At 42.3% G+C, this 22,533-nt stretch overlaps 1 protein-coding gene across 1 annotated transcript in view; it reads left to right on the forward strand.

The window, feature by feature from the left end:
* Positions 1 to 1,029: 1,029 nt before the first annotated feature.
* The window catches only part of phb2a (prohibitin 2a), a 35,681-nt gene continuing 14,177 nt past the window's right edge, over positions 1,030 to 22,533 (forward strand). The window contains exons 1-6 of the mRNA XM_064943130.1: positions 1,030 to 1,127; positions 3,134 to 3,263; positions 15,466 to 15,550; positions 15,841 to 15,920; positions 16,719 to 16,903; positions 17,237 to 17,366. Coding sequence (XP_064799202.1) covers positions 1,107 to 1,127; positions 3,134 to 3,263; positions 15,466 to 15,550; positions 15,841 to 15,920; positions 16,719 to 16,903; positions 17,237 to 17,366 — 631 coding nt within the window. The 5' untranslated portion in view covers positions 1,030 to 1,106. The remainder of the gene's footprint in view (positions 1,128 to 3,133; positions 3,264 to 15,465; positions 15,551 to 15,840; positions 15,921 to 16,718; positions 16,904 to 17,236; positions 17,367 to 22,533) is intronic.

A 22,533-nucleotide genomic window follows, 5' to 3' on the forward strand; every position in this document is an offset into this window, starting at 1 on the left:
AAATAGGGCCATCTTCTGTATACCACCGTTTGAGTCCATGACAACTGATTGGCTCAAAAGCAATAAGAAGGAAAGAAATTCCACAGGCACACCTGTTAATTGAAATGCATTCCAGGTGACGACCTCATGAAGCTGTTTGAGAGAATTCCAAGTGTTGTCAAAGCTGTCAAAGGCAAAGGGTGGCTACTTTAAAGAATCGGTTTTACACTTTTTTGAATACTACACGATTCCATATGTGCCATTTCATAGTTTTGATGTCATCACTATTATTCTACAATGTAGAAAATAGTAAAAATAAAGAAAAAACCTTGAATGAGTAGGTGTTCTAAAACCTTTGACCGGTAGTGTACATAGAATCACTGGCCACTTTAATAAATGGAACACTAGTCACTTTAATAATGTTTTCATATCTTGCATTACTAATCTCATATGTATATACTGTATTCTAGACTATTCTACTGTATCTTAGTCTATGCCGCTCTGACATTGCTCGTCCATATGAAATTGTTAGATATTAATTGTTAGATATTACTGCACTGTCAGAGAAAGAAACACAATTTCGCTACACCTGAATAACATCTGCTAAACACCTGTTTGTGAGCAATAAAATTTGATTTGACCTATGAAGGTGGATTGAAATGTGTTTAGAAATATCTGATTGTATGTGCTTTTTGGCTGTTCAGACTGCAGGAAAAAGATCAGATTCAATTCGGCTATATACGGAACACTGGAGTTACTTCAAACTGCCAGTGTGAACAAGGCTTTAGAGACTCATAGGGGCCAATAGACCATGTAGGGATTGGATACATTTGAGTCACATTTATGTGCAATGTGTCAAATGTAATTGTCTACAGTGAATTCAACTTCTGTACATTTCAGAATGAGACCATTGCTTTACCTAATAATTGTACAATTTCACCATACTGAATTGCATCATACTGGAATCTGTGCATTTTGAGCTTCTGTTTGCAGCAGCAGGTGTGTTTAGCTCGCTGAAATAAATAAAGCCTACATTTTTCAATGATGCTCCACCCACAGGAAGTGCTACTTTCAACACACGCGACCTTCGAGTCACTTCAAGTTACGCTTTCCAACAAGAACAAAACATGGCGAATAAAGAGCCCGGTGTAAGTTGAAACCGTAATTTTTAAGCAGCTAGCGAATACAGTAGCTACATTATTTGTGTAATTAACTTGGTCTTGTGCAATAATGAACATAAACGGAACGCCGTAGAAGCAACCATGTTAGCCAGCTATGCAACCTAGCATTAGCTTTTGAATGAGAATGATAGCTGACTTAATTAACTAGCAAGATAGACAGCGGTTTGCGAGGTAGACTATTCATATAGATAGTAACTATATTATCCTGCCCGAGACCGATGGTGCGAGTATACCGCACGCTCGAGCTTATCAGTTTGATAATCATTGCTAGTTAACGTTACCAACGTTAGTCCACACCCACTTGTTTTGTAATTGTCCCTTATTGAAGGTTGCCACGAAGATATCATGACACTAGTCTGATTAATCAGGCTGTAAAAAAATCGTTAAAAGCCTGAGACGTGTGCAAAATCGTAAATGTTCCTTACAAGCCAGAGTGTTGCATAAAAGTACAGTATACTCTACTGGTTTGTCCTGCTGCTCGAAATTTGAGACAATATCCACAGTAAACTAGGTTCCAATTGGTTTTTGGCACCATTTTTCCCATATGTGATTTTAGAAACACTTCAAATTAGGTCTCGGTTTCGTGTAGGCCTTCCTTAGCATGACCCTTTGAAAATGTGTAAATCTCTCGGCCAAGATGTATTTACTCCCCCAAAATGAAACGCTAATGTGGCTATCATTTAAGAATTACAAATGCCATGATATGGCTGAGACTGCCGAAACGAGCCAAATGTAAGAATCTTTATCTAATGTTAGTTAAATGTAATGTATCAATTGGTTATGTTTCTTTAAATGGACCATTTTGTGCACTGTCTTGTGCCAGTTTTAAATTGACACAATTTAGCAAAGGTGTCAGCTAGAGATGACCTGCAGGGATTTGTAGTCTTGCATGAATTCTATGTTGATGCCAATTTAGCAGTTTTTTTTTTTATCTGAAAGTAAATGGAGTCAAATATAAGGATGAAAGTCAGCTTGTCCGAGAGAGATTTACATGGTTATCAAAATGTCACGCCAGGGTAAGGCTACACGAATCACAGCCCTTATATTAAGTGTTTCTAAAATCCCTTATGGTGGAAAAACGATTGGAACCATTTCCCTGTTTGACCTCTAGGTTTTATGGGTATTATGACTCATCCAATGTGGTGCATGATTTGAACTGATACAATAGAGCCCAAGACAGGTTACAGAATTGTCCATTTTAAAGAGATTTGGCCAATATATTCACAACTACATTTAGCTGACATTAAATAGTTAATATAGAGATTCTTCCCTTTGCCTTGATTCAGCAGTCTCATCCAGATCATGGCATATGTACATCTTTGTTAGCCATATTAGCAGTCAATTAGCATTTCATTTTTAGGGGGGGTAAATACAGGCAAATATATTACACGGTTGTCAAAACGTCACCCCAGGGTATGCTTACATGAAACACAGCCATTTCTAAAATTCCCGTATGGTGAATTTGAACCATTTCCCTGTTTGCCATCAAGCTTTTATGGGTATTATGACTCAAACTGTGGTATTCTATATGGTTTTACCAAGGTAAAATTAGTTTTATATTCTGCCTTGATTCCAGATATACCACTTTCATTGTCATTAATTGAATATCAAAGATAACTTTACCTCTGCCTAACTCGGGTAAAGAATAACCTCTTGTGGATATGTTGTCAAATTTCGAGTAGCAAAAGGAAAAACCGCGCTAACGTTACCGGTATCGTGAGTTTAAATGTCATTCAGCATTGTGGCTTGTAAGGAAAAGTTTGCGCACAAATGATTAATCAGACCATCATAACAATATCTACAGATTTTGCTAGTAGTAGATGTTACACAATTTATTTTGAAGTCTGCTCCATTATGTGATAACCACATGCTCTTAAAGTCCAGCTAGCTACCACTGTGACTGATGTAATCTCTGTCTGACTGTCCTGTATCTGCCATTGTTTGAGCTTTCTCTTTTCTCCCTCATTTTCCAGGGTTTGCTAGGGCAGCTGAGGCAGATGGCTAGCAGAATGGGCTCTGGTCCAAGGGGTGCAGGTCTTGGGTTCAAGCTGCTTATAGGAGCAGGAGCACTTGCCTATGGAGTCAAGGAAGCCACATACACAGGTGAAGGACAAGACATACTACTAGAGCCTGTCCAATTTATTTATTTAGCCTTTCAGATGTCTATTTGTATCGCTTATTCCACCGATCGTGCCGATAGAACGAACAAATACGCCTGCAACTTAAATGCGTTAATGTTCTGAAATGTTCAATGGTTGCCTGAAGAGGGTGCGCTACGTGAGCTGCTCATTGAATATCCTTCAGTCCTGTGTTATAATGGGAGAAAGTATGGTGGTTCGATGTTGAGTGGCCTGCACTGCCAGAACATTTGAAATAATCAAAAGTACATTTCACCGAGCAAGCAGGCCTGTCCTTATCGCGTCCTCACTTAGCTAGTCTAGCTAGCAATCCTTTGCTGATGTGCTAACAGCTGTTAGCTAGTGCTGGGCTGGCGCATAAATGAACTTGTCTTTTGACTTAATACAAAAATAACACTTACTGTCTGGGCTTGTCGGTTTAGTTAGCTTTCCGAAATATGCAATCTACAAAAAGCAAGACAGTTGGTGCAGTTCCTTTAGTCCATGTGCTTGCCTTCATGATAAGGTTGTTGTAACTAGCCAGCTACTGTTGACGAACCCCATTCCGTACGGCTTCAATGAAAACAAATGGGACTGATGCCAACAGTTGCTACAATCTGGGGTGTGAACTAGGTTTCTATTCTAGCGTTGGTTGACATGGTAATAGCCCGATGAGTATTGGGGGAAAGTAGAATACTGACCACTCTGTCGCTGTTAAATTGTGCCGTGTCATGGCGTAACGTACAGCGTGCATGATGCAACTCATTCTGTCGTACAGCCTCTCTCCACCAGGTGTAGCGCTTCTCTCGCAGATTAAAAACAAGAAGGGGATAGTGATCGGGTAATGGGGGATACCTAGTCAATTGTACAACTGAATGCATTTGTTATTTGCATCGAGACATGACTCTCAAAAGCCGCACCAGCCGCTGTTTACTTCTGAAGATCACTTTAGCGCTGAAAACCTTATTCAGATTTGACACAAACCTTTAAATGGGTATGTAATGACACATACAAACTCTTTAGTGTTTTATTTACATTTTAGAGGTGATAAGATCGGGTATAAGAAGCAGTTTGCCACACAGCTTATCTCCCCCTAACACGCTGTAGGTTTCGCTTACCCACCCACCATTTTTAAAAAGACCAGATGGAGCTCATTTTCTTCAATCATGCAGAGACGGGCAGCATGAAGGTCTAGTCATTGATTTTGCTGGAAAAGGTAGAGATTGTGGTACTCAACTGTACTACAGTTGACCTGGAAGTATTATGTTTTTTGGGCGCTAATATAAGGTCAATTGTACGTTACAATGTGATGTACAAAAGTGTCAGCTTTTTTTTAGCTTGCTAAATTAATATGCGTGTTATTAAAACCAGTGCAAGTGTTTGCCAACATACATTCTTTTTTTATTAATATATATATATATAGCCAATACTTTTTGTATTGAGTAACATTAAGTAATATTCATAGGGTTTGGATAAGTAATGAACCGCTAACTTATGAGAGCTCTTGTGGCTGTGCCATCAAGTGGAAACAAAGTCCAAATTGTCTATTGTAAAGTTGGCTTAAGTTGACCTGATTTCAAAATGCACACAACTGTCTATGTAAGGTCCCACAGTTGACAGTGCATGTCAGAGCAAGAACCAAGCCATGAAGTCGCAGGAATTGTTCGTAGAGCTCCGAGACAGGAATGTTGTCGAGGCACAGATCTGGGGAAGGACACAAAATGTCTGCAGCTTTGAAGGTCCCCAAGAACACAGTGGCTTCGATCATTCTTAAATGGAAGAAGTTTGGAACCACCAAGACCTTTCCTAGAGCTGGCCGCCCGGTCAAACTGAGCAATCGGGGGAGAAGGTCCTTGGTCAGGGAGGTGACCAAGAACCCAATGGTCACTCTGAAAGAGCTCCAGAGTTCCTCTTTAGAGATGGTTGTCCTTCTGGAATGTTCTCCCATCTGCAGCATGTCACCAATTAGGCCTTTATGGTAGTGGCTAGGCAGAAGTCACTCCTCAGTGAAAGGAAAGATGAACAGAGCAAAGTACAGCAAGATCCTTCGTTTAAAAAAAAAAAAAAAAAAGACCTGCTCCAAAGTGCTCAGGACCTCAGACTGGGGCGAAGGTTCACCTTCTAGCAGGACTACGATCCAAAGCACACAGCCAAGACAACGCAGGAGTGACTTCGGGACAAGTCTCTGAAAGTCCTTGAGCGGCCCAGCCAGAGCCCGGGCTTGTACCTGATCAAACATCCAAACCGACAGAGCATGAGAGGATCTGCAGAGACGAATGGGAGAAACTCCTCATATACAGGTGTGTGAAGCTTATAGCGTCATGCCCAAGAAGATTTGAAGCTGTAATCACTGCCAAATGTGCTTCAAGGTATTGAGCAAAGGGTCTGAATACTTAGGTAAATGTGACATTAGACAATTTTATGTTCTTCCCAGACAGCTACCCGAGGTCCTTCGTCTGCTGAGCAATATCTTTCTAGCATTGTATTTTTTCATGTGTGTATAGAGTACCATTCAAAAGTTTGGCTGAACCTACTCATTCAAGAGGTTTTCTATATTTTTACCATTTTCTACATGGTAGATTAATGGTGAAGACATCAAAACTATGAAATAACACAAATGTAATCATGTAGTAACCAAAAAAAGTGTTAAACAAATCAAAATATATTTTAGATTTGTCAAAGTAGCCACCCTTTGACAGCTTTGCACGCCACACATGAGTAGAGACAACAATCCTGTTGACAATACCCATTCCTTATTCATTTAATTTTGGGATTTAATTTAATGTAAAAGGATGACCAATTATTTTAGGATCTTAGGCCTACTCCAATAGAGAATCTAGGCACATTTTATTTGGCTCTATAATTCTTTATCCTAGCCCTACAATAGATCTCTACCTATTTTCTTAAAGCTAATCGTCTCATTCACATCCGTGAACAAGTGCCGCACTACATAACAGCTTTTAAGTCATTAATATACCTGATCTCTACATTTAGACATGTCAAACAAAAAACGACCTTGGTATTGCTAATGTAATACGTGTGCAATCCTCTTCAAATTTAATAAACAGCCAAAGAATGAAGGTCAGCCGGCTGACGACACCGCTCGCGTGTCCGAGCGTTCCAAAATAAATGTAGAAATCTGTTATTCAATTCATGCTCGCGCACGCAAACAAGCGTGTTGCCAAGGGCTAAAATACAAGTCAGTTCTATTTCTGAAGCAGATCGCGCTGTAAGTCCTGCTTCTCCCATCTCCTCATTGGTTTATAGAAGTAGGTACCCACGTGCCATCTCCTCATTGGTTATACCCACGTGGGTGACAAAGACGACCGAGGTTAGTGGCGGTAATGCAACTAATTTATGAAAGTTGCCAATCGCATTCTAAAGTCAGGAAGGAGGAGAGATGACTAGAAACAACTTGGTTGACCGTTTTATGTGTGGATTAATTGTCGGATTAGAGGACCTTGTGCATTTCAGGTAAAATAACAACTCAATGTTTATCCCAGGACAAATTTGCTAGCAACAGCAAGCTAGCTGAATGGGACAAGTAAGCTAGCAAGCTAAATTGCCATACATGCTTAATGCTTTTAAACCTGTCCCCAAATTAATATAACTGGTTCAGATTGTTTTGATATTTTAACCTGCGTGTCGTGATCGCATTTGGTGTGGGGGGAACAAAATACATTTATGCACTCGCGCAGCCGGTTTGGGTTCCGTTTTACGGTCGCACATTTTGGGGATATTCAGAGGTGGAAACTTTCCATGGGAATTAACGGGAGTATTTGCAAATTAATATTAATACCATTTTAATAGTTTTTGCATGGGATATTAACTATATCATATGGAGACAGAAACATAAACCTTTTTCTTTATTTAGACATATAGTTGAAATCGGAAGTTTACATACACTTAGGTTGGAGTCATTAAAACAAGTTTTTCAACCACTACCCAAATTTCTTGTGAACAAACTATAGTTTTGGCAAATCGGTTAGGACATCTACATTGTGCATGACAAGTAATTTTTCACTTAATTCACTTAATTCACTGTATCACAATTCCAGTGGATCAGAAGTTTGCATACACTTAAGTTGACTGCCTTTAAACAGCTTGGAAAATTCCAAAAAATCATGTCACGGCTTTAAAAGTTTCTGATAGCCTAATTTACATAATTTGAGTCAATTGTAGGTGTACCTGTGTATGACAAGGCCTACCTTCAAACGCAGTGCCTCTTTGCTTGACATCGTGGGTAAATCAAAAGAAATCAGCGAAGACCTCAAATAATTGTAGACCTCCAAGTCTGGTTCATCCTTGGGAGCACTTTCCAAATGCCTGAAAGTAACACGTTCATCTGTACAAACAATAGTACGCAAGTATAATCACCATGGGACCACGCAGCTGTCATATCGTCTCCTTGAGATGAACGTACTTTGATGCAAAAAGTGCATATCAATCCCAGAACAGCAAAGAACCTTGTGAGAATGCTGGAGGAAACGGGTACAAAAGTATCTATATCCACAGTAAAACGAGTCCGATATCAACAACCTGAAAGGCCGCTCAGTAAGGAAGAAGCCACTGCTCCAAAACCGCCATAAAGCCAGACTACGGTTTGCAAATGCACATGGGGAGAAAGATCGTTCTTCTTGGAGAATTATCTGATGAAACAAAAATAAATGTTTGGCCATAATGCCCATCGTCATGTTTGGAGGAAAAAGGGTGAGGCTTGCAAGACAAGGAACACCATCTCAACCATGAAGCACGGGGGTGGCAGTTGTCATGTTGTGGCAGTGCTTTGCTGCAGGAGGGACTGGTGCACTTCACAAAATAGAACATTTGTGGGCAGAACTGAAAAAGCATGTGCGAGCAAGGAGGCCTTCAAACCTGACTCAGTTACACCAGCTCTGTTCGGAGGAATGGGCCACAATTCACCCAACTTATTGTGGGATGCGTGTGAAAGGCTACATGACACCTAAACAATTTAAAGGCAATGCTACCAAATGCTAATTGAGTGTATGTAAACTTCTGACCCACTGAGAATGTCTGAAAGAAATAAAAGCTGAAATTAATCATTCGCTCTATTGTTATTCTGACATTTCACATTCTTCAAATAAAGTGTTGATCCTAACTGACCTAAGACGGGGCATTTTTACTAGGATTAACTGTCAGGAATTGTGAAACTGAGTTTAAATGTATTTGGCTAAGGTGTATGTAAACTTGACTTCAATTGGAGTTACAAATGTATTTAAATCCTTCCAATAGGAATAAAATTGTTACAAATTGAACGTTAAATGAGTTGACTTCATATCGGATGATTTCACTGAACAAAAGGAAATATTGAATGATCCATTCCATCTCCTAAAAATGTTTTCAACATCTGTAAAATTATACTCTAGAATCTAAAGCTTTGGTTGTCTTCTCCCTGGACCTCATCAATGTCCACCTCTTGAACATCAGACTCTGAGGCCTCATCTTCACTGTCACTTTCCAAACTGGTTGATGGCTTGTTGTCAGGCTCAAAGCCTCAAATTTGCCCAGATGGCCACCAATTTTTCAACCCTTGTTGGTCAGCTGGTTGCGTGCTTTGGTGTGTGTGCCCAAATGAGGACCAGTTGCGCTCCGAGGCGGCTGATGTTGGTGGGATTTGGAGGATGGAGGCCACAGGGGAAAGAGCCTCAGATCCACAAAGTCCCTTCCACCAGGTGGCTGAGATATGTTGGCACAACTGCCATATTGCATATTCCATATTGCAAGAACCTTGCCCTCACCCAGGCCAAGGTGGCGAGACACGGTAGTGATGACACCATAGGCCTTGTTGATCTCTGCACCAGACAAGATGCTCTTGCCAGCGTACTTGGGGTCCAACATGTATGGTGCGGCGTGTATGGGCTTCAGGCAGAAGTCTTCATGCTTTTGATGCATTTCAGAACTGCAGTTTCCTCTGCTTGGGGCAACAGTGAAGTGGGCAGGGCAGTACGGATTTCTTCTCTTACATCTGCAAGCAGAGTCTGAACATCAGATAGGATGGCATTGGCTCCCTCAATCTCTGCAATGGCTACTGCTGTAGGTTTCAGGCTGCTTACCACACTCCTTAAATACATCATCCAGGAAGATCCTCTTGATGGGGCTGTCCATATCGGCAGACTGATATGGCCATTTCTTGGAGAGACTCCTTCCCCTCCAGGAGACTGTCAAACATGACAACACCACCCCAACAGGTGTTGCTGGGAAGCTTCAATGTAGTTCTCTTATTCTTCTCACTTTGCTTGGTGAGGTAGATTGCTGCTATAACTTGATGACCCTTGGCTCTCTTGTAGAGTGTATCCATTGTTTTACTCATGCATGAGCACCACAGCCAATGGGTGTGATGTGAGGGTTGTCCTCTAATTTAGACCAATCAGCCTTCATGTTCTCAGCATTTTCTGTCACCAGTGCAAATACCTTCTATGGTCAAGGTCATTGATGGCGGCATTCAGCTCATCTGCAAAGTAGAGACCGGTGGGTCTTCTTCCTTGTGTCTGTGCTCTTGTAGAATACTGGTTGAGGGGTGGAGAGGTAGTGTAATTATTCCTTGCCCACAAACAAACATTTGACCACCCATCAGAGATGACTACAATAGTCTGACCTTCACTTGAAGGTCAAGCAACTCTGCATCCAGCGAATTAATAGATAAAGCATATCTGGTTTGAGGTGTGTATGCTGGGCGAAGAACATCTCTTCCAATACACATTGCCTGTGAGCATCAGGCGAACCAGTTGCATACACAGCACGAGCAAGACATTCATCAGCATTTCTCTGACTACGTTCCTCCATTGAGTCAAACGTCTGATTCCAGGAGGTCCATGAGCTGTTGCTATCGATAAGATGTCTTCATAACTTTCACCTCAAGTAGAAGTAGAGGGACTTTTGTCAGAGGCTGCTTGTTGTGAGCGTTAAAAGACAGTCAATCAACGAAACAGCGGGCAAATCATTGGTGCACAATGATGTCATGACTTGTCTTCAAATCGGTTTCTTTCAGTCAATACGTCCTGCGAAATGGCCCATCATGTTTGATTGTGTTAAAAACAAACCAGTTGATTGCAGTGAAACCCAACATGACTGGAAAAGGCACGTTCTGTGTGGGCGATTTACCTGGAATGTGTCATCAAATGGAATGAGACGGAATTCACTACACAAGCGGTTCACAAAATGTTTTGTGTTAGGCTATAAAAACGGATTTTATCAAACAAGATCATTCATTGTGTAACAATGAGCATTGGAATTGCAAACAGACGAAGATCGGCAAAGGTAAACAATATATTTTAATGCAGTTTGATTATGTTACGCCTATGCTGGTTAAATTTTTTTTTTTTTATGGGGCCCTATGCTCAGATAATCGCATCGTATTCTTTCGCATTAAATCCTTTTTTAAATCTGACAACTCAGTTGGATTAGCAAGATTCTATGCTTTCGATACATGAGACACTTGTATTTTCATGCATGTTTAATATGCCTATTTATGTAGCGATCACCGTATGTTGTGGAATTTTAGCCCGCTAGCGGAGGGGTGCGCAGAGAGGTTAAGGGAACTTTATGCACTTGGCCAGATTCATTACATTTAAGTCATTTAGCAGACACTCTTATCCAGAGCGACTTACAAATTGGTGAATTCACCTTCTGACATCCAGTGGAACAGCCACTTTACAAAAGTGCATCTAAATCATTTAAGGGGGGGGGGTGAGAAGGATTACTTTATCCTATCCTAGGTATTCCTTGAAGAGGTGGGGTTTCAGGTGTCTCCGGAAGGTGGTGATTGACTCCGCTGTCCTGGCGTCGTGAGGGAGTTTGTTCCACCATTGGGGGGCCAGAGCAGCGAACAGTTTTGACTGGGCTGAGCGGGAACTGTACTTCCTCAGTGGTAGGGAGGCGAGCAGGCCAGAGGTGGATGAACGCAGTGCCCTTGTTTGGGCGTAGGGCCTGATCGGAGCCTGGAGGTACTGGGGTGCCGTGCCCCTCACAGCTCCGTAGGCAAGCACCATGGTCTTGTAGCGGATGCGAGCTTCAACTGGAAGCCAGTGGAGAGAGCGGAGGAGCGGGGTGACGTGAGAGAACTTGGGAAGGTTGAACACCAGATGGGCTGCGGCGTTCTGGATGAGTTGTAGGGGTTTAATGGCACAGGCAGGGAGCCCAGCCAACAGCGAGTTGCAGTAATCCAGACGGGAGATGACAAGTGCCTGGATTAGGACCTGCGCCGCTTCCTGTGTGAGGCAGGGTCGTACTCTGCGGATGTTGTAGAGCATGAACCTACAGGAACGGGCCACCGCCTTGATGTTAGTTGAGAACGACAGGGTGTTGTCCAGGATCACGCCAAGGTTCTTAGCGCTCTGGGAGGAGGACACAATGGAGTTGTCAACCGTGATGGCGAGATCATGGAACGGGCAGTCCTTCCCCGGGAGGAGGAGCAGCTCCGTCTTGCCGAGGTTCAGCTTGAGGTGGTGATCCGTCATCCACACTGATATGTCTGCCAGACATGCAGAGATGCGATTCGCCACCTGGTCATCAGAAGGGGGAAAGAAGATTAATTGTGTCGTCTGCATAGCAATGATAGGAGAGACCATGTGAAGTTATGACAGAGCCAAGTGACTTGGTGTATAGCGAGAATAGGAGAGGGCCTAGAACAGAGCCCTGGGGGACCCCAGTGGTGAGAGCGCGTGGCGAGGAGACAGATTCTCGCCACGCCACCTGGTAGGAGCGACCTGTCAGGTAGGACGCAATCCAAGCGTGAGCCGCGCTGGAGATGCCCAACTCGGAGAGGGTGGAGAGGAGGATATGATGGTTCACAGTATCGAAGGCAGCCGATAGGTCTAGAAGGATGAGAGCAGAGGAGAGAGAGTTAGCTTTAGCAGTGTGGAGCGCCTCCGTGATACAGAGAAGAGCAGTCTCAGTTGAATGACTAGTCTTGAAACCTGACTGATTTGGATCAGGAAGGTCATTCTGAGAGAGATAGCGGGAGAGCTGGCCAAGGACGGCACGTTCAAGAGTTTTGGAGAGAAAAGAAAGAAGGGATACTGGTCTGTAGTTGTTGACACCGGAGGGATCGAGTGTAGGTTTTTTCAGAAGGGGTGCAACTCTCGCTCTCTTGAAGACGGAAGGGACGTAGCCAGCGGTCAGGGATGAGTTGATGAGCGAGGTGAGGTAAGGGAGAAGGTCTCCGGAAATGGTCTGGAGAAGTGAGGAGGGGATAGGGTCAAGCGGGCAGGTTGTTGGGCGGCCGGCCGTCACAAGAAGCGAGATTTCATCTGGGAGAGAGGGGAGAAAGAGGTCAGAGCACAGGGTAGGGCAGTGTGAGCAGAACCAGCGGTGTCGTTCGACTTAGCAAACGAGGATCGGATGTCGTCGACCTTTTCAAAATGGTTGACGAAGTCATCTGCAGAGAGGGAGGAGGGAGGGGAGGAGGATTCAGGAGGGAGGAGAAGGTGGCAAAGAGCTTCCTAGGGTTAGAGGCAGATGCTTGGAATTTAGAGTGGTAGAAAGTGGCTTTAGCAGCAGAGACAGAGGAGGAAAATGTAGAGAGGAGGGAGTGAAAGGATGCCAGGTCCGCAGGGAGGCGAGTTTTCCTCCATTTCCGCTCGGCTGCCCGGAGCACTGTTCTGTGAGCTCGCAATGAGTCGTCGAGCCACGGAGCGGGAGGGGAGGACCGAGCCGGCCTGGAGGATAGGGGACATAGAGAGTCAAAGGATGCAGAAAGGGAAGAGAGGAGGGTTGAGGAGGCATAATCAGGAGATAGGTTGGAGAAGGTTTGAGCAGAGGGAAGAGATGATAGGATGGAAGAGGAGAGAGTAGCGGGGGAGAGAGAGCGTAGGTTGGGACGGCGCGATACCATCCGAGTAGGGGCAGTGTGGGAAGTGTTGGATGAGAGCGAGAGGGAAAAGGATACAAGGTAGTGGTCGGAGACTTGGAGGGGAGTTGCAATGAGGTTAGTGGAAGAACAGCATCTAGTAAAGATGAGGTCGAGCGTATTGCCTGCCTTGTGAGTAGGGGGGGAAGGTGAGAGGGTGAGGTCAAAAGAGGAGAGGAGTGGAAAGAAGGAGGCAGAGAGGAATGAGTCAAAGGTAGACGTGGGGAGGTTAAAGTCGCCCAGGACTGTGAGAGGTGAGCCGTCCTCAGGAAAGGAGCTTATCAAGGCATCAAGCTCATTCTGCATCTTTGTTGCATTCTTCACATATGATTTAGCACAGTATTTTTGCAAATGTACATAGCTTTTCCTTCTACATGCCACAGTACCCGTGTACTTTTTTTTATAGGAAAATGCCAATTCCATGTACAGATAAATATGTCTCTGACTGAGGCCACTCCATAAGCTTATTAAGGGGGCAGTATTGAGTAGCTTGGATGAAAAGGTGCCCAGAGTGAACTGCCTGCTCCTCAGTCCCTGTTGCGAATATATGCATATTAGTATTGGATAGAAAACACTGAAGTTTCTAAAACTATTTGAATTATGTCTGAGTATAACAACTCATGGCAGGCAAAAACCTGAAGAAATCCAACAGGATGTGGGAAATCTGAGGATGGTTGATTTTCAACTCAACCAATATCCCACTGTGTATTCAATAGGGGCTATGTTGCACTTCCTAAGGCTTCCACTAGATATCAACTGTCTTTAGAAACTTGTTTGAGAATTCTACTGTGAAGGGGGAGAGAATGAGAGAAGATTGAGTCACAGGTCTGCCAGCAGTCACGCGCATTTCACATGAGGGCTAGCTGCGTTCCTTTGCTTTTCTGAAGACAAAAAAATTCTCCGGTTGGAATATTATTGAAGTTGTGTTATAAACATCCTAAAGATTGATTCCATACATCGTTTTATCATACCGTAGTGTCTTTTAAGGGAGTCCACGGTAGTTTTCAATCTTATTTTCCGCTCGTATTTCTTCCAATTTATTACTGTAATCCATTCCTGTTTAAGGCCTCAACCTCCCTCAGTAGCAATAGATCCATTTTTTTTTAACTGCTCACTTATGCTTGTAAGCAATGCTTTATCTTCTGGGACGCAGGTATAAAGACAGCGGCTTCCTGTCAGTTTCACTCGCAGAGCTCGAGGTCTTGTTCTCTTCGACGCATCTGATTCTTTTCGAGCATATCAATAAATAAAGGTTCTCTATATTATCCAGAATGTTTGTTTCAGTTATCATCAAATCTTCAATTTTTATGATTAATTCATGGGACAATCTGTGCCTACCATGCTGCCACTTTATCAACCCTCAATTGTCTTGAGACTTCTCCTTAGCTGCAGATTGTTAAATTGTGAAACGAGTTCTCTAAACTCAAATATTTGGTCACATGATTAATTTTGTGTATGGTTTCCTAGAAAAAAGGGTTGGCTCAACTTACCATACTCTCCCCAAATCAAAGTTATGTGCCTATAGTTAAAACGTGATAGCTGCAAGACCAAGTTTAGCCTCACTCTTCAATGCTTGAAGTTGTTGCGTAAATCAACCGTATATTGCTTTTTTATTTAACTAGGCATGTCAGTTAAACAAATTCTTATTTACAATGACTGCCTACACCGGCCAAACCTGGATGAAGCTGGGCCAATTGTGTGCTACCCTATGGGACTCGCGATCACAGTCGGTTGTGAAACAGCCAGGAATCGAACCACGGTGTCTGTAGTGATGCCACAAGCACTGCGTTGCAGTGCCTTAGACCGCTGTGCCACTTGGGAGCCCGTGCTGACTAATTTTTTTTTTAATGGTTAATGGACTACCTTTTAGCTGGGATAGCTTTGTAAATTAAAGGAGAATTGGGGGGAGGAGGTTGACCTTACTGCTTGACAGACTAGAGACAGCACTGTGCTACAAGGACCCAAGGGCTCTTTCTCAATTCGTCTTAACTCGAATCCTATCTCCTTTACTCACCCACCTCATACATTGGGGGACAGGTTCAAAAGTAGTTATTGGATGTTCTCACGTGCGACTTAGAAGAGATTGGATGAGAGTAGAGCAAAGCGCAGTGTTGTCTGTTTGTCAAACAGTACGTACCCCTCCCCCTAATCAACCTTAATTCACACGGCTATCCTGGGGAGTTGTCAGACATTTTCTATTAACGCTATTGTATCGGGGTCCTCATTACCATGGGATGCAAATTACCCCTGGATCATGTTTTGAAGCGTCATTGCTAAACTGTACTGCAACTGGTTTTAAATGAGTTCCTTTTCTCCTCAGTGGAAGGTGGTCAGAGGGCCATCATCTTCAACAGGATTGGTGGGATGCAGATGGACACGGTACTCGCTGAGGGGCTCCACATTAGGTAGATGTCCTTCGTTATCACTCACCTTTTTGACCTTGACTGGCAGGGCAGTGCGTGTTCATTAGGCTCATAATGGAGGAAAACTGCAATAGGGAGGGACATGCACATGTCCAATAAACTCCATGTTTGTTTTCCTTTTGCGAAATGTTTTGTTTTCGGTTGTGTGCCCTAATGAACACGAACGACCCTGAACTGTTTTCACAGCGGGGGATGCGGGTGATCCATGTCTTTTGGTGGACTGTTTAAACAAGGCTATATTCATTGTCCTCACCCTACATTCTTGTTGACAGGATACCATGGTTCCAGTACCCTGTCATCTATGACATAAGGGCGAGACCAAGAAAGATATCGTCCCTAACCGGAAGCAAAGGTGATTGATTGGACACTTGTTTCTGAACATGATCAAAATTATCCTGTCTTGGGATCAAATAAAACCTCTTGTTGCATATGAGATGCTGTTTAGTTTATGCAACACATCTAGGAACAAACTGTACCTTTTTTACAAAAATACTTTTTTGTGATTTGATTGACTCCACAACAGCACTTCAGTCAGTGGCCTGGGCCATTCTAAACTGTTGTATATTTGTGGAGAATGACATTCACCAAAACTAGATCCACATTTACTGAATTGTAACAAGGTCCATTATACCTGCTATTGCAACACATTGATTCCATGGCAGGATGGATTTAATGGATTTATTCTTCATTATTGCTGTTCGTACAGAATGTATTCATAACATTATCTTGCTGCAGTGAGACGAGTGGAAAATATTGGATAAAGAACATTCATTATTTTCATAGAGGGAAAGAGACTGGCAAACAGTGAATGGAGGCTATGTTAAAGGACCACTCTGATATTTACAGCCATTTCAGCCTAGTGGTTAAGAGCGTTTAACCAATTACCAAAAGGTTGATGGTTTGTCCATCGTGCCGGCTCAGGGCTTCAGTCTGCTGTTCTGCCTTAGAGCAATGCAGTTAACCCCCAAAAACAACTGCACCCCTGGTGCGGATGACATGGACGTTGATTAAGGCCTTGCCTCTCTGATTCAGAGGGGTTGAGTTAAATGCAGACGACACATTTCGGTTTAATCCTTTCTCCTATTGAGTCTTGAATATCACCTAAAATGGCTCTGACTCTCTCTTCCTTATTGTCTCTGTCCCGGTACAGACCTGCAGATGGTGAACATCGCCCTGCGTGTGCTGTCCCGTCCTGTGGCCTCCAACCTGCCTGCCATGTACCAGCAGCTCGGCAAGGATTACGATGAGAAGGTGCTGCCATCCATCGTCAATGAGGTGCTGAAGAGTGTGGTGGCCAAGTTCAACGCCTCGCAGCTCATCACACAGAGAGCTCAGGTATACAGGAAGGGGTGATTTTGGGAATACTGTTTCTCTTAAAGTGCTATGGTAAAGTTGTAGTTGCTACATTAGACTTTTGCGCTATTGGTATGTACTTTATCACCTTTCATTTTAAATCATGTTTTTTGTTAGATTTGAGTCTGAAGAACTTTTCTGCGTTATACAAACATTTACATTTGTCCTGGCTCCATGCACCTGCAGCTTACTGCATGTACTTTACTGAATTGAGCTCAGTAATGGCCTTCTCAATTGGAACAGGTTTTTATGGTTTTCCAATCTAAATGCGTTTTAGAATGATGGCCCGCAATAAAAGGTTTCTTCTGTCCTTAGGTGTCCCTGATGATTCGGCGGGAGCTCTTTGAACGGGCCAAGGACTTCAACATCATCCTGGACGATGTGGCCATCACCGAGCTGAGCTTCAGCAGGGAGTACACTGCCGCGGTAGAAGCAAAGCAAGTCGGTGAGGAGGCTCACGCTCATACCCTTGCTATTGCATATATAGTACACTACCTTTTTACCACAACTCTATGGGATTTTTCAAATACTAAAAACTACATTCTGGTATTTGAAAAACTGAATTGGGCCCCCACTGTTTTTGTATACAGGATGGGACTGGGGAAATGTAACCACTCATTCATAGACTGCACTCTAGAGTGGTGAAAAAACATACACGGAACAAAGAATAAGTAAAAAATATTAAGCTTTGAAACTGCAAGTTATCTAATGCAATTCTGCCATGGAGCTGAAAGAAAATGTTGCAGTTTCAAGCCAGTTTCCTGCAATTCTATACATTTTTGCCGTTTAGCTTGAGAATGTATTTTTCAGGAAAGCTAATTTCCTACAATTGTAGGAAATGACCAAGAAGTTACTGGTTGGTACGAATTCTCCCCTGCGCTCTATCAGCGCCCAATATACAAAAGCAAGATTTTGACCAACCAGCTAGATTGTTTCTTACCTTTTCAGAAGAGCAACTTTTACGTGTTCTTTATAAATAGCCTAGAACTAATTACTGAAACACTTCCTTGTTTGGATCTGTAGCGTATGCAAAACTTCAGCCTATTTTAATGGTTTTTACTTAAAACAATTCATTACAGGAATCATAAGGATAATGTACTTTACTGTTTAAAACCTCTCTGGGATATGTGGGACCCTTGAGTCCCACCTGGCCAAAAGCCAGGGAAAATGCAGAGCGCCAAATTCAAATAAATTACTTACTTTCATTAAATCACACATGCAAATTAAAGCTACACTTGTTGTGAATCCAGCCAACATGTCCGATTTCAAAAGGGCTTTTCGGTGAAAGCCAACAATGCTATTATCTGAGGATAGCACCTCTGTAAACAAAGAGAAACCATATTTCAAACCTGCAGGCGCGACACAAAACAGCAAAATAAAAATATACTTCATGCCTTACTTTTGACAAGCTTCTTTTGTTGGCACTCCAATATGTCCCATAAACATCACAAATGGTCCTTTTTGTTTAATTCCGTCAAAATATATATCCAAAATGTCAATCTATTTGGCGCGTTTGATCCAGAAAAGCACCTGTTCCAACTTGCTCAACGTGACCACAATATCTCAAAAGTTACCTATAAACTTTGCCAAAACATTTCAAACTACTTTTGTAATACAACTTTAGGTATTTGTTAACGTAAATAATCGATAAAATTGAAGATGGGATGATCTGTGTTCAATACAGGAAGAAAACAAACTGAAGCATGCTTTCTGGTCACGCGCCTCTAACAGTACACTTCAAGTGACCCTCGTTCAAGATGGGCCGTACTTCACTACACAAAGAACCTCAACCAATTTCTAAAGACTGACATCCAGTGGAAGCGATAGGAACTGCAGGAAGGTCACTTAGAAATCTGGATTCCCATTGAAAAGAGTGACCTCCAAAAGAAACTCTGAATGGTTTGTCCTCGGGGTTTCGCCTGCAAAACAAGTTCTGTTATACTCAGACATGATTCAAACCCTTTTAGAAACTTCAGTGTTTTCCATCCAAATCTACTAATAATATGCATATCTTGTCTTCTGGGGATGAGTAGCAGGCAGGCGAATTTGGGCATGCATTTCATCCGGATGTGAAAATACTGCCCCTTGTCACTAAAGTTAACAATGGTTTTAGCCTCTTATAAAATATGATTTTATTTTTTAGTGAGGTGAATGAATTTCCATCCTGCACCAATGCAACCAATAAAAAAAGATCTACTCCCACAGCCATGTGTCAAAGGGTTGCAAAAATACCTTGTAGGCTTTTCACTATAGGCATACACTAACTTTTTTTTGTTTTACTTCAATGAAAAATATTCACAATATTCCATATTCACAAACAGTAGTAGCCTAGACCAATTTATTGGCTTTTTAATTTATTTTATTGACCAAAAGCCAGCAATTGCCGGCTAATGGAAATCCTTTACCCCAGTGCCTTTGTATAGCCCCCCTACATGCTCCGTCCATTGTGCTGACATCGAGCAGTGAAGAAGCATCTTTTTAGCTATTTTTATATGGGGACATAACTAAAATTGACCAGGTACACGTTTCAACTGAGGGGGCTAAGCCCCATTTTGCCCCCTCGTTGAACCGGGTACGAGGTTCTCCATAATTTCTATTTGGTTGAAGTAGTTAAGTTTACACTGAAAGCCTTTTTTTTACATATCTCTCCATCAGAAAATGTATCCCCCCCCAATGTCATTCCACGACGTCCCGACCAACCGTTTGGGAACCACTGCTCTAGATGCATCGGCTGACAGTCAATGATATTCAGTGGTGTAAAGTACTTAAGTTAAAAAAAATACAACTTTTACTCCACTAAATTTCTAAAGAAAGTACTTTTTACTCCATACATGTTCCCTGACACCCAAAAGTACTTGCTACATTTTGAATGCTTAGTGAGACATGAAAATGGTCCAATTCACGCACTTATCAAGAGGTCATCCCTATTGCCTCTGATCTGGTGGACTCACTAAACGCATGCTTTGTTTGTAAATGATGTCTTAGTGTTGGAGTGTGCCCCTGGCTATCTGTAAATTAAACAAAAAAAGAGCATTGTGCCTTCATGTTAGATTAATATAAGAAATTTATTTTTTACTTTTCATACTTAATTGATCAAGAAATTGCTAAAATACGTTCACTTTTACTTGAGTAATTGTCTACGGTGTCTTTACTGTTAAATGACAATTGGGTACTTTTTTTCACCTCTGATATCCACAAGAAAGTTAACCATTTGGCGCAATGCACTGGTTCTTTACTTGTTGTTTTTTTATAAACAATTGAGTAATAAAACCTTGTATTTTTGGTTATGATAAAGACTTGTGTTAAGCTCATGAGGCATTTTATAGATAGACCTATGTTCTTAAAGAATCAAAGTAAATATTAAAAGAAAAAAAATGTATAATGACCATTGAACTGTTTCCCAAACCTTAGACCGTAGCTTTCGACCGGGGCTGCCCAACCCTCTTCTTGGAGATCTACTGTCCTGTGTGTTTTCAGTCCAACCCTAAAATAAAATTTAAATTAACACATTCTACTAATTAGCTGCTCAACAAGACCTTAACTTCTTTGGGACTGGGGGGGCAGCAGTATTGAGTAGCTTGGATGAATAAGGTGCCCAGAGTAAACTGCCTGCTACTCAGGCCCAAAAGCTAGAATATGCATATAATTAATAGATTTGGATAGAAAACACTCTGAAGTTTCTAAAACTGTTTGAATTATGTCTGAGTGTAACAGAACTCATATGGCAGGCAAAACAAAAACCTGAGATACAATCCAGCCAGGAAGTGGGTAATCTGAGGTTTGTAGTTTTTTTACTATATGCCTATCAAATAGTGTCTATGGGGTCATATTGCACTTCCTTAGGCTTCCACTAGATGTAAACAGTCTTTAGAACCTTGTTTCAGGCTTCTACTGTGAAGGAGGAGAGAATGAGAGCTGTTTCAACCAGCTGATCACGAGCGCCCCTGTGAGTTAGCTGCGTTCCATTGCATTTCTAAAGACAAAGGAATTCTCCGGTTGTAAAATTATTGAAGATTTATGATGAAGACATCTTAAAGATTGATTCTAAACATAGTTTGACATGTTTCTACAAACTTTAATAGAAGTTTTTTGACATTTCGTCTGAGCAAGTGATCGCGCATTATGCATTTGGATTACTGGGCTAAACGTGCAAACAAGGGGGTATTTTGACATAAATGATGGACTTTATCAAACAAAACAAATATTTATTGTGGAACTGGGATTCCTGGGAGTGCATTCTGATCAAGATCATCAAAGGTAAGTGAATATTTATTACGCTATTTCTGACACCTTTGGAAAATGGCTGGATGTTTTTCCGTGACTAGCGCTGACCTAACATAATCGCAAGGTGTGCTTTTGCTGTAAAGTGTTTTTGAAATCTGACAGAGGTTGCATAAAGGAGAAGTTTATATTACCATGCATAACACTTCTATCTTTTATCAATGGTTATTATGAGTATTTCTGTAATTTGATGTGGCTCTCTGCACTTTCACCGGATGTTTGTTTGAGACGATGCATTTCTGATCAAAACACACCAATTCAAATGAGGTTTTTGGACATAAAGATTAACTTTATCAAACAAAACACACATTTATTGTGTAACATGAAGTCCTGTGAATGCCATCCGATGAAGATCATCAAAGGTTGGTGATTAATTTTATCGCTATTTCTGATTTTTGTGAGCCCTCTCCTTGGCTGAAAAATGGCTGTATGTTTTTTTTTGACTAGGTGCTGAATTAACAATCGTTTGGTGTGCTTTCGCTGTAAAGCCTATTTGACATTAAACACTGGCTGGATTTACAAGAAGTTTATCTTAAACAAGTATTTTACACCATGTTTGAGGAATTTTAATTATGGGATTTCTGTTTTGAATTTGGCGCCATGCAATTTACATTTACATTTAAGTCATTTGGCAGACGCTCTTATCCAGAGCGACTTACAAATTGGTGAATTCAGCTTATGACATCCAGTGGAACAGCCACTTTACAATAGTGCATCTAAATCATTTAAGGGGGGGGTGAGAAGGATTACTTTATCCTATCCTAGGTATTCCTTAAAGAGGTGGGGTTTCAGGTGTCTCCGCTGTCCTGGCGTCGTGAGGGTGTTTGTTCCACCATTGGGGGGCCAGAGCAGCGAACAGTTTTGACTGGGCTGAGCGGGAACTGTACTTCCTCAGTGGTAGGGAGGCGAGCAGGCCAGAGGTGGATGAACGCAGTGTCCTTGTTTGGGTGTAGGGCCTGATCAGAGCCTGGAGGTACTGCGGTGCCGTTCCCCTCACAGCTCCGTAGGCAAGCACCATGGTCTTGTAGCGGATGCGAGCTTCAACTGGAAGCCAGTGGAGAGAGCGGAGGAGCGGGGTGACGTGAGAGAACTTGGGAAGGTTGAACACCAGACGGGCTGCGGCGTTCTGGATGAGTTGTAGGGGTTTAATGGCACAGGCAGGGAGCCCAGCCAACAGCGAGTTGCAGTAATCCAGACGGGAGATGACAAGTGCCTGGATTAGGACCTGCGCCGCTTCCTGTGAGGCAGGGTCGTACTCTGCGGATGTTGTAGAGCATGAACCTACAGGAACGGGCCACCGCCTTGATGTTAGTTGAGAACGACAGGGTGTT

Source organism: Oncorhynchus masou, chromosome 3, assembly GCF_036934945.1.
Source record: "Oncorhynchus masou masou isolate Uvic2021 chromosome 3, UVic_Omas_1.1, whole genome shotgun sequence".
Classification (NCBI taxonomy): domain Eukaryota; kingdom Metazoa; phylum Chordata; class Actinopteri; order Salmoniformes; family Salmonidae; genus Oncorhynchus; species Oncorhynchus masou.